We start from the raw sequence: 17,238 nt of genomic DNA, 5'->3' as shown, positions 1-17,238 counted from the left end.
AAAGGGAATAACCAAAGGAGTAAAGAAAGAAGAAGAATGCCAACGACGGACGCATGAAACAAAAGGGTTTTCCGCTATTGAGACCTTTTTTCTTTCCTGGTTTTGTTGCTTTCGATGTTTTTATTCAATTTTTCATTAAAAGAACACACATTGTATGTATCTATCTTATTCTTCGTCATCATCCTCATCATCATCTACTTCTATATATCTTATTTCATTGTTATAACGTTCTTAAAATGATAAGAATCTTATCATTATGACCGCGACGGACGATGCGCGCGATCATGATGATGAGATGCCGACAAAAATATCGCAGCAACACAAAAGATACTCGACTCGAATTTATACAAACGAAAACAACAAATACACTATCTCTCGCACATTAAACTACCATATTATGGATATACAAAGATTATACCATAACTAACTCCAGAAACAACAACAAAAAGAACAACAAGAAGAGGCTTTATTATCATTTTAATTTTTATCATTACTGCCTGTTTTGACATCGTAAATTATTGTTGAGATACATTATTTTTGAAAATAAATGTATCTATGTGTAGTAGTAGGAAGATGAAGATGAAAATTAAGATGGAAAGATATTGGATTTAGTTGTTGTTTTTTACTTTACAAGATTGAATTATTAAAATTAGTCGGGAAGAATTATTTAAGTCAATTCAGGAATAATTCTTTTGGAACACTATGGGTGAATGAGGGTTAGAAATTTAAAAAGAATAGATTAGATTTATATTGCGGGCGTTGAGATGCGTGTTCTTTTGTATCTAATCCAGATATCTTATCGATATCCTTAAATTAAATTATTACAATTCTTACATGCTTTAATATTACAGGAATAATATTTGTGAACATTCTACAGTGATATCACATCTAATTATTCAAAGTTTTTTAACTTCGAGCTTTAGAAAGAAAAAAATCTATGAAAGAAGATATCAAAATCTAATTTGAAATCTAGTGAAATTGTTTTCAAGATTCTATCAGTTAATTGGTTTAAAAACTCCGAATACTTTTGGAGTCAAGGAATATGTCAATATAAAATATTCGTAGTTTTTTATTCTTTCCAGTACGCAATTTTAAAATATTGGTGGATGTAGACTATGGTTTCGAAGCATAATTTTTGAATTCGAAATTTTATTTAGAGCAAATTTATTATTTGGCTTGATATTATTGGTAGAAGTATCTAAAGAACTTCTAATCTGAGATCTGAGTTTGATTTTATTGAGGTTTTAATCACTTTAACTTGTGTTTTAAAATATTGCCTACATTTTGAAATCAGTTGAATAATATTTAATAGAATGGAAAATTGTGACTTTAAAGTTAAAAGTGTTTTCAAATATTGATCAAGTTTCATTTAATATAGACATATTTAAAAATTAATGAAGCATCTGTTTTTTCTTCTAGCAAATATGGAAAAGGTAATTAACATGAAGTCCTTGTTCTCCTGTTTACATTTTAAAATGGTTTTGATCTACAATGTCAAGAAAACTGCCTATTAGACTATTTCCAACTGATTTATATTTTTGTCACTAAATTATCTTAGCAGTTTCATTGCAACAATTAAAACTCATATGAAAATAAAAAGTGTACATCTCTAAAATTTCGGGAAGATCGGCTTCAGTTTTTCACGCTTTTTAGAGTTAGACAAAAACGGATCTTTTTGACAAAGATTTGAATGCTCAATTATTAAAACGATTCTTAAATAAGTACTTATATTGAACTTAGACAGTTAAAATTCATATCAGCTTAAAACTGAAAGTCTATGATGTTTATAGACCGTTCTTTAAATATTGTTTAAAATATTTTCATCACTGTTGAATTTGTTCACATCCTTTCAACCTACACACATCTAAGTCAATCGATATTGAACAAACTTTCGCACCTAAACCTGTTCAATTTTTAGAAATGTCAGTAGGATGATACACCTTCGTACATATCTCCTCTACACGATGATTTGTAAAATAAACCGCATTCATTCATTCATCCATCTATTTCTTCCATCCATCCGTCCGTCCGTCAATTCGTTCAAATGAACAAAATAAAAAAAGACTAACTATACTGACACATCGTTTCAAGCGTTTCAAAAGCGATATATTGTTATTTCTCATAATTCAAACTGTCAGTTTATTTATGACCTGTCAAAAAACCAATCCTCCTACACTTCTTAACTTGCAGAAATGAATAGCAGCACATCAGAGTGCTCCATACGGCGCGCGAGATACGAGTAACTCGAAATGTTTGTACCAATGTACTTACATATAAAACAACAACAACAACAACAAAAGAAAATGAGGAGAGAAAAATTCGCGTGCCTGCACCTATTGTGATTGAGTTATTCATGGTCGATCACAATAACGTTAAGAAAAACATAAAACTTGATCATCATCTTTAGTTTGACATTTAACCCAATGGATTCTCGTGCGCAGATCAAATAACATGATTTGCCTGATCGAATCGATTAACTTACGATTGCGAATGAATTTTAAAGTATAAATTATTCTAAATCTTCGAAATGTCATTTTCTACATGTGACAGATCAGAAATAAAAATAAAACAAAAACAAAAAGAAAAACATCACTCACCTTCACAGGTAAACTGTCCATAATGCTTGCCCGAACTCTTATCACCACAAACCACACATTCGATATTTTGATTTTTGCTGTCAATTTGTGATCCACCGCCATTACTGCTCTGTGAACTACTATTGGCTTGTGAATTTGGCGTTGCACTTGACGGCAGGCAGTCTTTGAAGTCTTTGTAGTCTTTGTAGTCCTTGCTTATCAGCCCCAGGCCGTTGTTCGCCGATGAGCCGTTATTATTTGCATTGCCACTGTTGTTGCCGTTATTGTTGTTGTTATTATTGTTATTATTACCGCCGTTGCCATTGTTTCCACCGCCATGATGGCCGCCATTGCCATTGCCCGACATATTTGACATATCCTCTTTGATGGTTGTGCCGGATGGCGTAGAGCCGCCGGTACCAACACTCGGCACCGTACCGTGCAAGTGTCCGCTTAAGTTAGGATCATGCCAGGCGCTGGGCGGTGGTGGTGGCGCCACAAGGGCCATACTGCGCGGGAATCCCAATTCGAGGGCACTCAACTCGCCCGAAGGCTGAGGCCTGGGATTGAAGAAACCCGTTGCTGTGGACGGAGAGGCGCACATAACGCCACCCCCGTACACACTTAGCGAATTGTGAGTAATAATTTTGGCGGTTTTGTTACAGGGGGAGATGGAAAAGGACTCCTTTTTAGGGAGTCTTTAATTTTTTTATTTTTGAATAAATTCAAAAAAAAGTATTTTTTAATAGGTTTTTTTTAGTTGTAGCACGATCACTTCACAGGATCACTTTATCTTTATTATTTATTCTCTCTTTGTGATGATAGAAAAATTTTATCACCAACACTTCATGATTATCGTCACTTCACTTTTATTTTTTTGCTTTAATTTTAATTTTATTCACGATTGGATTTTTTATTCAGAAAATTTATTCAATAAAAACAAATAGTATTCAAACGAAAATCCAATGAACGCGTTTAAAAATTCAAATCCTTCCGATAGATAGATATTGTATCTTTTTTTAATGATAGTAAGATATTAAATGATTCGAATATTTTTTCCAAGTTATTTTATTATTTTCTTAATAAAACTTTAAAGAAGGATATAAAAAGAAAGGTAAAAATCACAGAGAAGCGAATGTAATATAATAAATAAATGATAATGCGCCATGCGGCAATCTCAGCTGTTCGAAAGGCCTTTTAGAGCCTGACTGGCAAAACATTCGGTGCAAAAGGTACACGACCCGACCCGACTCGACCGATTGCTCGACCTAACGACACATCACACATCTTCTCCTCACACAGTCGTCGTCGACGACACAGATACAAAACTCCATATAAAAGATACTTTTTTGGTTCAACTAATACTGCCTTAGATACACATCTCCATCTCTTTTTCACTTATAGAAAACCAATGAGATCTGCCGTCTCAATCGGTCGAAAATTAGAGTGGTGGGTTGTGTGAGAAGGTAGAGGTGGATTTTTATTCGCTATCCTCTGCGCACCCATGGAGGCAAAGCCACAACCAAATATTCACTCAGTCACAATACAACCACACAAATTGTATCGTGTGCTTGTGTGTTGGTAAAAGATACTCTTTTTTTGCTTGGCCCGATGTCGTTCTGGGTGCAAGGAGTATGGCATGACTTGAACTATACAAATATACTCACAGTGAGTTGAGAGGAAATTCTTCTGTTGGATTATTCATCATCGTCATGTTTTTTCTTCTTTTTCGATATTCCGTTTGTGGTGTTGGTTTGAATTAATATTCCCACCCCTTTGGAATGTTGAGATACTTTTTTGAGATACTTTTCTTACTGTAGGTTTTTTTTCTTATTTACTTGAAGAAATTATTCTTTCGTTAAGATTTCGAGTTCAGATAGAGTGTTTTTTTTGTGTGTGCTTTAAGTAGGGAACCTACACACACTCCTGTCTTATTAAATTTTGCTTTTGAGTTGAAGTTTTGAATCTTTTTATACATACGACGAGGAATAAATGTATCTCATAGCTCATAGATTCTTATTGGAAAATTTAAAATGGATGGATGGATAGATTCTTGTTTAATTTTTTTCTTATTAAAAAATATGATGGATGGAAAGATTTTTTCCGCTGCTCTTCTGTGTGGCGTTATCACATATTGGATTTTATGATTGGATTCAATAAGTTTTTTGCCTTTTTGATGAGATGATACATTTTGTCGATAAAAAGCAATGTAGGTGATTTATATTCGGAAAAATGGGAATATTTGATTGAAAGATTGTATTATTGGTTTTTGAGTGAAAAGAGTTTAGTTACCTGTTAAGAAGTAGATAGGTTTGTATTTGAGAAATAATTTGTCAGGTTATTAGTATTCACCTGATTATGTAACAACGTATGTATGTATGCATTATATAATAAAAATGAACATCATAATTCGTATGGTATAATTAGAAGTTCTTAAAAGGTTTAAATTTTTGTTAATATTCTAGTAAATAGCAATATGAAAAGCAAACAAAGTTAAACAAATTATTTAAAAAAAGTACGTATACGCCTCAGTTAGTCATCACTCGTTTCCTATCACATTTGAGTAAAATTACAACAATTGGATTTTACTCTTGACATTTAGAGGTTTTTTTTTTTTACTACATTTCTTGAATGATTAATTCAGTATTAAATTAAAAAAATACATGTTTGAAAAAAGTACGTATACGCCTCAGTCTCATTTCAATTTTTTTTTTAAATAAGTTAATAACATTCAAAGAGTACGTTATGTTGTTTTTTTTTTCTTAACTACTGCATTTCTGGAACGATTTTTTCAATATTATGTTATAAAATACAAATTTGAAAAAAAGTACGTATACGCCTCCGTAAACCATTTCTCATTTTTTACTTTTTTAATGTAAGATAATAATATTTTAAGATTACGTAATGCTGTTTTTTCTTAACAAATGCATTTATGAAGTTATTTAAGCCAATAAAATTAAATACAAAAAAAAACAAAGTTGACTTGTTGCTCATTTCTGTACAACATTTATATTTTTTTTGTAACATCTAACAGGCAAATATTGAATACTTGTAGCCCATTTTTTCAATTGTTACTAGTGTATCAAATGAGTGATGTAAGAAATGTTTTTAATTTACTCCTAAAAATTACTTCTTTCCTTGTTTCTTATTTTAATTGTGAATTTAGAGCTGCAAAGGATGAGTAATGATGGTTGTTCCGGCAGTGTTCTTCGAAACTGATAAAATCAATACTATTTTATATCTTCTTAAAATGTAAATTAATTTTATTGACACTAAAATTTAATGACTAGTTAGAAATTTGCACCATTTAGGCTTTAAGTTTTTAAATAAAATCTGAATCAACTTTTAAAACATTTTGTAACTTCAACTGAAACCATTACCACCCTTACTCTTTTTCACTTTATAACTACTTATAGTTTGAGACTTTTGTATTCCTTACACCATTTTTATGTGAAACACTAACATAATGAATGCGAGCCTTCTATGAGTCAGTTTTATAACTAAACTTTACAAAATTGACTTGAAGAGCAAACTGCTGCTAAATGTTTAAGCAAAAATCTAAGAAATAAGCGGTGATTTTTTAAGAGCTTGAGAACTTTTTTTAAAAAAAAAACGCATAAAATTTGCAAAATCTCATCGATTCTTTATTTGAAACGTTAGATTGGTCCATGACATAGACTTTAGACTTGACGTAGCCCCACAAAAAATAGTCTAAAGGAGTCAAATCGCATGATCTTGGTGGCCAACTTACCGGTCCATTCCTTGCGATGAATTGTTCTCCGAAGTTTTCCCTCAAAATGGCCATAGAATCACGAGCTGTGTGGCATGTAGCGCCATCTTGTTGAAACCACATGTCAACCAAGTTCAGTTCTTCCATTTTTGGCAACAAAAAGTTTGTTAGCATTGAACGATAGCGATCGCCATTCACCGTAACGTTGCGTCCAACAGCATCTTTGAAAAAATACGGTCCAATGATTCCACCAGCGTACAAACCACACCAAACAGTGCATTTTTCGGGATGCATGGGCAGTTCTTGAGCTTCTGGTTGCTCTTTACTCCAAATGCGGCAATTTTGCTTATTTACGTAGCCATTCAACCAGAAATGAGCCTCATCGCTGAACAAAATTTGTCGATAAAAAGCGGATTTTCTGCCAACTTTTCTAGGGCCCATTCACTGAAAATTCGACGTTGTGGCAGATCGTTCGGCTTCAGTTCTTGCACGAGCTGTATTTTATACGGTTTTACACCAAGATCTTTGCGTAAAATCTTCCATGTGGTCGAATAACACAAACCCAATTGCTGCTAACGGCGACGAATCGACATTTCACGGTCTTCAGCAACACTCTCAGAAACAGACGCAATATTCTCTTCTGTACGCACTGTACGTTTAATGTCCAATAAAGTAAACTGAGTGCGAAACTTGGTCACAATCGCATCAATTGTTTGCTCACTTGGTCGATTATGTAGACCATAAATCGGACGTAAAGCGCGAAACACATTTCGAACCGAACACTGATTTTGGTAATAAAATTCAATGATTTGCAAGCGTTGCTCGTTAGTAAGTCTATTCATGATGAAATGTCAAAGCATACTAAGCATCTTTCTCTTTGACACCATGTCTGAAATCCCGCGTGATCTGTCAAATACTAATGCATGAAAATCCTAACCTCAAAAAAATCACCCTTTACAATTGATTTAGGATACCGAGGCACGTCCTTTTTTGTAAAAATATTTCTATTATGTGTATTGTCTCTTTCATTAAAGTGAAAATATTCCCATTAAAAGAAAAAAATATATCATTGGTGCACTTAGGCGTATTCGTACTTTTTATTTCATTGATTTTTTAATCTTAATATTATTTAATTTTTTGTTAGTCAGTGTTTTTGATGCTATGTATGGCCGACCTTTAGAGAGCCTAAGTCTGGCAAGTTCAATATTCAATGTACCTATTTTCCAATATTAATCTAACTGACTTTACTTTTATTTAATAAATGGATAAATGGTTACAACTTCTTTTTTTGTATGGTTTGAAAGATTGTTAAAAGATTTAAAAAAAAGTTGCGACAGGAGATTATGGCCTGGAAACAATTTTAAGTACTCGCTTTTCGAATTCAAGCAACTGCAAAATTATTTAAAATTTTCTAATATATATAAATCTAAATATTTCCTATTTTAACTTTGCCGAACTTATAACTTAAAAATTAATTTTTCATTGAACGTAGCATTTTTCGTCTACATTGCGTACTTCATTTATCATTGAGAATTTTGTATTTTTTACTTTTTATAATAAAAATAAAATATATAAATAAAATAAATTTAAATTAATTTATCCAGAAGGAGGAAGATAGTGATTTAAAAAGTGAGACCTAACATCATCATGTGGAGCTCATCAACAAGATTCAGACTGATTTACGATTCCAAATTGATACCTTTTCTTGAATTTTTGCAAGCTATTTTACGATATTTTGAACACGGTAAAGTTGCTTTGTGCAAAGTTATATAATTATTTAAAAAAAGCAAAATTTGATCGCTATTTATCACACTATCTATTTTTTGTATTAAATTTAAAAGGGGATAAGCAAACTTCGTAGTTAATCCAATATTAAAGATTGTGTAACAGACAACAATTCCCTCTTTTGCTTACCAAACAAATAAGAGCTCGAATTTCCCACCAATTAACTTAAACTTTCTAATGCGAAATTAATCTTTGCCTTTTTTAAAATTCCAAGCTTAATAAACAAGGTCTTTATATTATGTTGATACCTTATGCACCTATACCTATGTACATAATATGTAGATACGTTCATCTACTAATCCTCATCTGATTGGTTAGCATCATATATTTTATCCAATTAGCAGTGAAACAGATACTCTTTGTCTCATTATTATTAGTTTCGATTCGCTACCCCCACAAAAAAAGCCACCTTAGCTAGAGCAAAAGCCAGATAGGTACCTACCAACCAAGCAACCTATATAACGAAGATATTGCTATCGAGCTATCTAAACCAATCTAGCTAGGTTTGTACATATATCGGTCATTCATATAACATTTAGTTATGGAGATAGGAATATCTACAGAACTTATGAAGTCTTATAGTTGAAAACTTCAAATACATTCCTAGGTATACACATTCAGCTATCACCCTCCTCAAAACACACATTCTACAAAATCTTTAAAAAAAATGGGTATCTTTTCTGCATAGATCTCCCCAAAGAGCCACCTACCAACCCCCCACAACATCACAACAGAATCAAGCATTCCCTGGAAATTAGTGTGAAAACGAGTGCACATTTCCGTGTCTCCAACTCTGTTGGGGCACGTACCCAAAGTCGTAAAGGGTACCTACATTGCTGCTCCTCAACCTCAACTCTCTAGATCCATCTATCTAGGAGTAGGTATAAGATAGAAGTGTATCTAATAGGTAGGTGAATGGTGCCACGACTCTTCGTACTCTTTCGCTCGCATTTAAAAACAAAGTAAAATTTAATAAAAGGAAGAAAAAAGAAGAAATAAACCAACAAAAAGCATCGAGCGAGAGGCATAAATAGAATGAAAATAGGTGGAGAGAGAGCACCACCTAGTGGTAGTGTGTATATAACATGCTACCCAGAGTTGGCCAGGGTTGGTTGGTTTTAACTTTTCAGTTCATACCCCCACTGACCTAAGTTACATTCGGTGCCAAGTGGCAGTCTTGTTTATTGTTTTTTTTTTTCTTCTTCCTCTCTTGCGTTCTTCAACACTTCCTTCCCCCCTCGAGAAGCTTTGTGTTGGTATTTGTGTTCTCGATAACTTTAGGGAGAAAGAAAGAGACAGACAGAATGAGTGGGAGAAACATAAGCAAAGTGCTCAAAATTATGGCTTTTGTGTTAGTTTCGTTGAGTTTATCTTTTCCTATAGCTCCGCCTTGAGTTCGATTTGTATCTTTTCACTCTGCAATCTTTATATACCTACACGTAGGAAGGTACGATTCCCGTTCGAAGTTCAACCCTTGTTGAGTGGATTTTCTAACTGAACTGTGCGCTTATTGCGGTACAATTTCTCCGTCGGCAGCGCTATCGTTCTAAATATTCGCTAAGTAGACAAAGCGAGAGACAGAGAAAGAGCAAAATGAAGAAAAAAAAGAAATTAACTTTGTGCGAGGGTTAGAAAGTGCGCGCAACCCCAAGTTAACCAGTTAGGTTGTAGGGGTCGTAACGGATGATAATAATAAAAGATGATGATTGTGGGTGGCAGCTAAGTATTTTCGTGGCATATCGGCAGGTGGGAGTGACATTAGGAGAATTTTTCTTTTCCTCTCTCAAATACAAAATAAAAATAAAACTGCGAGAGAGGAAAAAGTGGATGTATATAGGAGAACTTTTTTCCCACCACCACATAATGGATAGTTTATGGGGGGTTGTTGAATATGCCCTTGCCATAAAAGTTTTGGGGGTGATAATTTTTTTTTTTTTTGCAACATCTCTCTGACCGATGGGTTCAGTGATAGTGATAGTGTAGTGTAAAAGCCATAGTCCAGGCCATGTCATCGCGGTTAAACTGATGGGCAATGCTGTTGGAGTTTTTTGTTCTTGCTGGTGTTGTTGTGCTGTTGGCCTTTTATTTTTTGTTTCTTTTGTTATAATAGGGGGTGCTGCGCTGGCTTGAGCTCCACATCCACATGTATATTCTCTTTCACTGGTTTTATGTGTGGGCTTTTGATGATGTAGGTAGAAGATGGGTGGGTATTAGTTGGAAGGAATTTGTGGAGGACAATAAAAGTTCAATGGACAGGACCAGAGTGAAGGGAACTTTTTACAACCATTATGATTTATTCGATTTTTTTTGTATTAACAGTTACAAGGAGGAATACTACCTATAGGTATAATAGGTTCCCATCATAAACATCATCCCGTGTAAGGCAAGTGGATTTTCAGTTGACCGTGGTCATAAATTTTATTTTTCCATTGCCACAATCACTTGCGTCAAAAACAGAAAATGAGCCCTAAGGAATCGTTAAATATTTATATAAGTTTGGCTGTGTTCAATTTTTGTGGGTTTTTACTTAGTATTTAAGTCTTTAAAATTCAAACCTCCAACTACCTTGGTTAAAAGATTGTACTTATTTAAATCTTCAAATCTTGACAGAAACTTGGAATGTTCTATTGCTTTGGCCCATACCATTTGAGATTTTGAAGACCAATTATCGGGATTGCTCGAAGGAGTTAAGGCTAAATTAGCGTTTATGCTTTAAAAATTAGAAACTAAATGATTAAATTTCCCTAAAAAGCAGGACGTTTCAAAAAGTGGATAAGAATTGTGTATCAAATACACTAAGAGACACATAGTTACGCTTGTATTGAGCTGCATTCAAACATTTTTCAAGTACTAGCTTCAAAGATTCTACTTCATACAAAAAATTTCTAAAAATGTGTCCAAGAAATAAAGACAAATTTTAAAAAATCGCCTTATTGGTAAACTTTACATATTTGAAATTCTCATTGTTGATTTTCAACAGTTTGTCTTATTTCCCTAACTTCTTATTACCATAGGGAAGGCACCTAGCATAATTGTGAATTTAACCAGTGACTGAAAGTTGGCCTTATTTCACTTGGCTTTATCTCACGGCACCATATTTGCCTTAAACAAGAAATAACATAAATGAAGTGTTTGGCATAACAGCTCTTAGAGAATCAGGGTCATGCAACCTAACCTCTCAGAGATGAACCGATAGTTTTATAAAAGAACTTTTCTTGACTTTTCTTTCGGAAGACTTCTCAATTAATCGCAAGAGGAAGTACCCGTGGAAAAGTTTTATGTTGCGCAGGCAGAAATTGAATCCACTATTGCTGGTATGAGAGTCCTGCACATTAACCATCAGGCCACCGTTATGGAAGCACTAGCACCTTAAATAGACTGATTTATAAGGTCTTAGCAACTGTCCTTCATGACAGTTAAGTTTAATAAAAGGGCCTCAGTATGCTTTTTATTTAAGGGGTCTTTGGTTTCTACGCTATATCATTATTAGATAAGTGTTAGGATTTCCGTATGTCGGAGCACATGCCCTACTAAAAGCTGTTGTAGTTTTAGCAACCATCTCTAAGGAACACTGTTCTTATCAATGAAAGGCACATGCTCTATATCTATTAAACATCTAATACTTGGTTTCATTGGAAGGATTTTAAAGCTTACAACTTTAAAAAGATAACATTTAAAAGGTGTAGTAAGGATGTCTTAAGAAGTTTAGATACAAACAGCTTCTTTAATTCAAAGAAATTAACACAATCGCAAATAGCAGAATGTTATAAGAGAAAAGCAGCACCTCAACGATAAAAGTGATTCTGTTAATTAATATTCTACTTAATCTTACACAAAATCCAGGAACCTCCCATCATGCCTTCAATTTTTCCCGGAAGAAATAAGTATCACTTTTTCGTCCAATTGGTGACGCATCTAATCAATGATCAATAAAAATTAAACACCAACTCCAGGTTGATATCATCTACAAACTGAATGTTTATTTTTATTTCAAGGTCTTATGCCACACTTTATCTTTATCCGCTTACCTCTCCTAATGACCTTTTTTCCAACAATCATGGACCACATTTTGAGATCAATGGAAAGTAATATAAAAATAAACTAAACAAACCCCTTCAACTTGCTCTTAAAAAGGTAATCAGCCGCATAAGAAAAGGTATATTCATTCATCCCTTTTATCCTTTACCTGCGCATATTTGTCAAAATCTAAAAAACTACTTCGAAATATCTATTTCCATTTCGGGTTAACTATGGGTCGGTCGATAATTTGGATCTTTGGTCTTCGGTGTGTGCCTGTGCAGTGCAACGACCAACGTCGTCATAAACGTAGGTCGTCCTGCAACACACGCTCCGGGGGTATGTATAACAAAAAGAAAAAAAAAAAAATCAAACAAAAGGATAATGGAAGGAATAAAGGGTAAAAGTGAAAAGGACCTATTTACAGCAAACTTCGACCTCATAAACAGCATCATCATCATCGTCGTCGTGATCTAATTGTTTGACTGTGTTTGTATGTGAAGGAAGCTGTGAACGACTGCTCTGCATGATCGGCTTAAGTGGCGCAATGAAAGGATTATAAGGATAATAGGTACGAAATAGTTTTTTAAAGAGGGGTGATGAACACAAAACAAAAACGCTACAAACAAATGAATAAAAAAAGAGGAAGATGAGAAAAATCTGTGTCCTATTTGCGGTGTGTCGTCCTTTTTCTTTCTCATCCTCGAGTATACTCACTAAAAACACCTTATAACTCGCATTGGTAAGGACAAGGAGATAAATAGGTATTCATCATCATCCAATATTGGCAGGAGAGTATCTGTAAACATGGGATTAAAATTGTCGAAGAATAATAAATAAATGTAGAAAATCCGATTGAAAGGATATTCCTTCACACAAGTGCCTCCGGCTGATGGACGCAGGGAAAGGTATACACATAGAGGAAACATAAATGAAGAGATACAAATACAATATTATATTTTTTAAGCATCAGCAGCATCAGGAGAGCGCATATCACACAAAGGAAGATTGAGAGCTCTTCTTCCATCTGAGATGATTGTGATGAATTAGGTCCATTCATCTCGCGCGGATTGTTGATGCGTAGATGGATTGGGATCGAAAGCGGGATGTGTGTGATTTGGTGCTGGAGGTTTGTGTTTGTCGAAGAGGATGATGTGCGAAAAAGGCGTTGAAGCGCGTCAAGAGACTCACATCAGAACAAGAGTCTCACTACATGTAGATACCTTTTTATCTTTTTTCGTGAAGCACATTATTTGTGGTTGATTGTTGGCTTTTTGAGTGGGTTAGGAATTAATCAGCATGAAGGATTTTGTTTGCAACAAATTTGTCATAGGTAGTCAAGGCGTACCTATAAGAGTACGAATAGTGGTGGTTGTGGCAATGGCAACATAACATAGTGGTTGAATCAGTATTGAGTCACCTGCTGTGCTAATACGCAACTATATCACAACCTAAGAGGCGGCACAAACCGCATGCGATGCCGTTATAGCGAGGGCATAATCCTGCGTGGGATTTTTTGTAATTATCGACAAGGTGTTGGAATTATTCAAAGACTTTTTTGTTGCAATGAGGTTGGTATTCTTGATGAAAGGGATTAAGAATGATTTTTTAGTTTTGCTCTTGTGGGAAAATTGTTTTTCGTCATTTAATGTACCTATGTGTTTTTTGGAAGTGGATAGGTAAAGGCAATTAAGTGAAAAAGTGTCAAAGCCGAGTGAGAGAATATTAAACCTGTTTAGAAACACAATAACGACGAAATTTGAAAGTTGCAAGCATTGAAGCTAAGAAACATATGAACATTCCTAAAAAAATGCATAAGATAGTTGAATGATTAACACCTTTTTAAAAATGTTTGAAAGGAGGTAAGAGAGGTAATACAAATAAATTCCCTTGAGAAATTAATTTTTATTTAAATTTCTGATGATTAAAAACTAAAATTTGCATAACAAACAACATGCACCAACTTCGAAAAGTCATGTTACCACACTTCGAAAATAAATTACTTAAATATATGACTCTTAGTTGGATAAGTCACATCAAAAATGCAATTCGGATTGATGTGGTTCATGTTGGCCAATTTCCATTGAAAATCTTTAAGGAGACATTAAAAGATCAGTACACCAAATAACCGACCATAAAAAAACTTTTGGAATCACTGTATGTTAGGGCACCAGCTGTTATATTGATCAACATTGACTGTAAAGTTCTAGACATCAGCATTATTTTTAAAGAAGGAGACCAAACTGTCTTTTTTTGTGGTTTTAAAAGTGTCTACTGCAGTTTTCTTTATTGACGTATTCATGCAACAAGAATTGAGCTTCATCGCTAAACGAAATGAATTCAAAAAATTTGTAAGCGTTGTTCAGGAGTCAGACTTTTCAAGTTTACTTAAATTTCAAAATTCAGCATTTTTACTACTTTAATAAATTTGGTGGCGCAACAGTCCATCGAGAACAGTTTTCTTTATTGACGTATTCATGCAACAAGAATTGAGCTTCATCGCTAAACGAAATGAATTTAAAAATTTGTAAGCGTTGTTCAGGAGTCAGATTTTTCAAGTTTACTTAAATTTCAAAATTCAGCATTTTAACTACTTAAATAAATTTGGTGGAGCAACAGTCCATCGAGAACTAGGACCTAGTTACTTACAACTCTCAACTCCTGTGTATGAGTAATGTTTTCAGGGATGGAAGGGACCATTTCAAAGATAGTAATAGTGATAGCCGAATCCAAATAACTAATCTGAGAAAGCAGTTTTCATGACAAGAACTACTTTTGAAGAATTGTCAATTCGTCGAAAGAGGCAGTTCCCGCAAAAAAAAAACTGTTAGCAATTGAATCCAAGAGCTCTGGAATGACAATTCACGCTACGGGCACTACTTTAAAAGTAATTTTATATCGTTATACTACCATTGGAGCTTTCATTACTGATGAACAGGGAGGATGCATGCATACCCATCTGACTTTCTTTTATGATGGTAGCCTCTTTACTTAGAAAACTTTCAATTGGATTGTTTTACAATAGTTACGCACAATTCTTAACCATTAGTGTGTTTCACTCATTTCAGGGTTGTAGGGGACCTACATTTTTAGTGCCTTTTCCGAACGACTAATTTGAAAAAGAAAGTGAAAACTATTTTTTTGTTAGGTGGACAGGCAGGGATCGAACCCAAACCCTATAGTCCAACGCACTTACCGCCACGGTTACTACTTACGAGTATTACTATCGAAAAACTATCACAGACATGATGAGAAACGTAATGAAAAATTAAATATAATTCTTTTTCAGAAGGGATTCGGCTACAGCTTTTTTTGGGGATTCGGAGATTTTGCTATTACTATGGCATTCACGATAGAAATGGTAAAAACCATCAATACCTTAAGAAATGTAATTGTTCTTTTTTAAATAATTTGTTCACAAATAAAGTGAGAATTTTTGATTGTGCCGTTTCTAAGCCCATAGTTTTGTTTTAACACTCACTAAATGGAATGCAAATTGTAATGCAATTGCTTAAGTACTTTGGAAAATGAGTATCAAACGTGTATGTATATTTATATACATAATAGTGTAGATTCTAAATATGTTTTCCATAAAAAAAAAACATTTTTCTGACTTCAACTACTACATGAATAAAAAAATAATTATCGGTCGTGTCGTTCTCGAGTTTTGATCCTGGCATCACATTTTGGAAATTCATTTTGATGTAAAGAAGAAAATTGTATAAGCGACATTAATTTTTATTTTGTTGGTTTAAGGACTGGAGAAACCATCTGAAAAGAAATTCTACCAAAACAAGCAAACTTTTTAAGATTGCAAAACAGACTTTGAAAATAATTGAAGAAAATTATTTTCTTGACCAAAGATTGTCCTGTGTTGGGCTTGAAACAAATTATTAATTCATTTTTTTTAGACTTTTTGATATACAACGAAGCACATTCTAACTTTTTAAAACAATTTTTTTATAAAGAATTTTTGAACATTCACTTCATCTTCTATAGAATGCGATACAAAGTCCCGATTATTTTAGCAAAAAGCATTTAAAAGTAGTACAATCTAAAAATTAATTTTGGCCAGGAAAAAATCTTGTGAAAATTTTATTTTCAATTCTAGCCCGGATAATAAAAAACAAAAACAATTTATTACCAGCTGAAAAACGGGACATTATTGCTATTCGGGAAAACAAATATATATATTTTATTATTGTTAAAAAAATTAGTAATAAAAGGAACAATCGGTCGCCTTATAGCCCTTTTATTCACGAAGTTCTAACGGTAGGACTGGAACTAGTCTTTTCAGTTTTGTCACTTTGGAAACTATTTAGTTTTAGTAAATACTTGTTTTTTAAGAAAATCGTTTAAGACCTTAAAAGTGATTTCTTTGCTATGCATGCATACTAGGGCCTTTAATTTTGGCCAACTATTTATTTTCGCCAGTTCCATTGTTTAAATTTCTTGAGAGTTTCAAACAAAATTCTCTTAAGACATCAACTATTAATATTCAGTACTCAACCACGGCAAGAAATTTTAGTTTCCCATAATAAGGTACACGAAAACTTTGGTAATTGTTTTTGAATGTCTACAGTTTAGTTCCCTTTTATGGTACTATCTCGTCTTGTATAGGGTTTTTATCAGAATTGTACGCTCCGCAAAAGCATCCATTACAACTTACCCCCAACTTTAAGAAAAAGACCAGAGCAAGCAAGTAGCATATTTATGGATAAAAGACTTAGAAAAGACCCAAAATTTCTCAAAAATTAAACCAAAAACAACGATCATAACCAAGAAAAAACTTGATTCATCTCAAACCTACTTCAACATTATATACTTGGACCATATAGCGCCACCTTGATTTATATGCATATGCAAACCTATAACATCTTATCAAAATTAACCGCGAGAAGAGCCTTCAAGAAAACTACAACATCACACAACTTGACCTCTATGCCTAGCAGGGATGAAGTTTCCTAATTGACCAAACCAGCTTCGCAGTATCAAAACGAAATCTTGTACGCACAACGTAAAGGTCATTCCAGCAGCAACGGCCAAACACACGAAGACTGCCACCAGAAACAAAAAAAATTGACAGAAGAAATAAACACGAATTCAAGCAGAAGATCTCTTGAGGAGCAT

At 33.8% G+C, this 17,238-nt stretch overlaps 1 protein-coding gene across 1 annotated transcript in view; it reads right to left on the bottom strand.

The window, feature by feature from the left end:
- Positions 1–3,801, bottom strand: part of LOC129938572 (steroid receptor seven-up, isoforms B/C) — a 47,721-nt gene extending 43,920 nt beyond the window's left edge. Inside the window, exon 1 of the mRNA XM_056046211.1 lies at positions 2,598–3,801. Coding sequence (XP_055902186.1) covers positions 2,598–3,180 — 583 coding nt within the window. The 5' untranslated portion in view covers positions 3,181–3,801. The remainder of the gene's footprint in view (positions 1–2,597) is intronic.
- Between the last annotated feature and the right edge of the window lie 13,437 nt (positions 3,802–17,238).

This window comes from Eupeodes corollae, chromosome 1 (genome assembly GCF_945859685.1).
Source record: "Eupeodes corollae chromosome 1, idEupCoro1.1, whole genome shotgun sequence".
In the NCBI taxonomy this organism is placed as follows: Eukaryota; Metazoa; Arthropoda; class Insecta; order Diptera; family Syrphidae; genus Eupeodes; species Eupeodes corollae.
The sequence above is the reverse complement of the archived record's forward strand: the minus strand, read 5'-3'. Positions and strand labels throughout refer to the sequence as shown.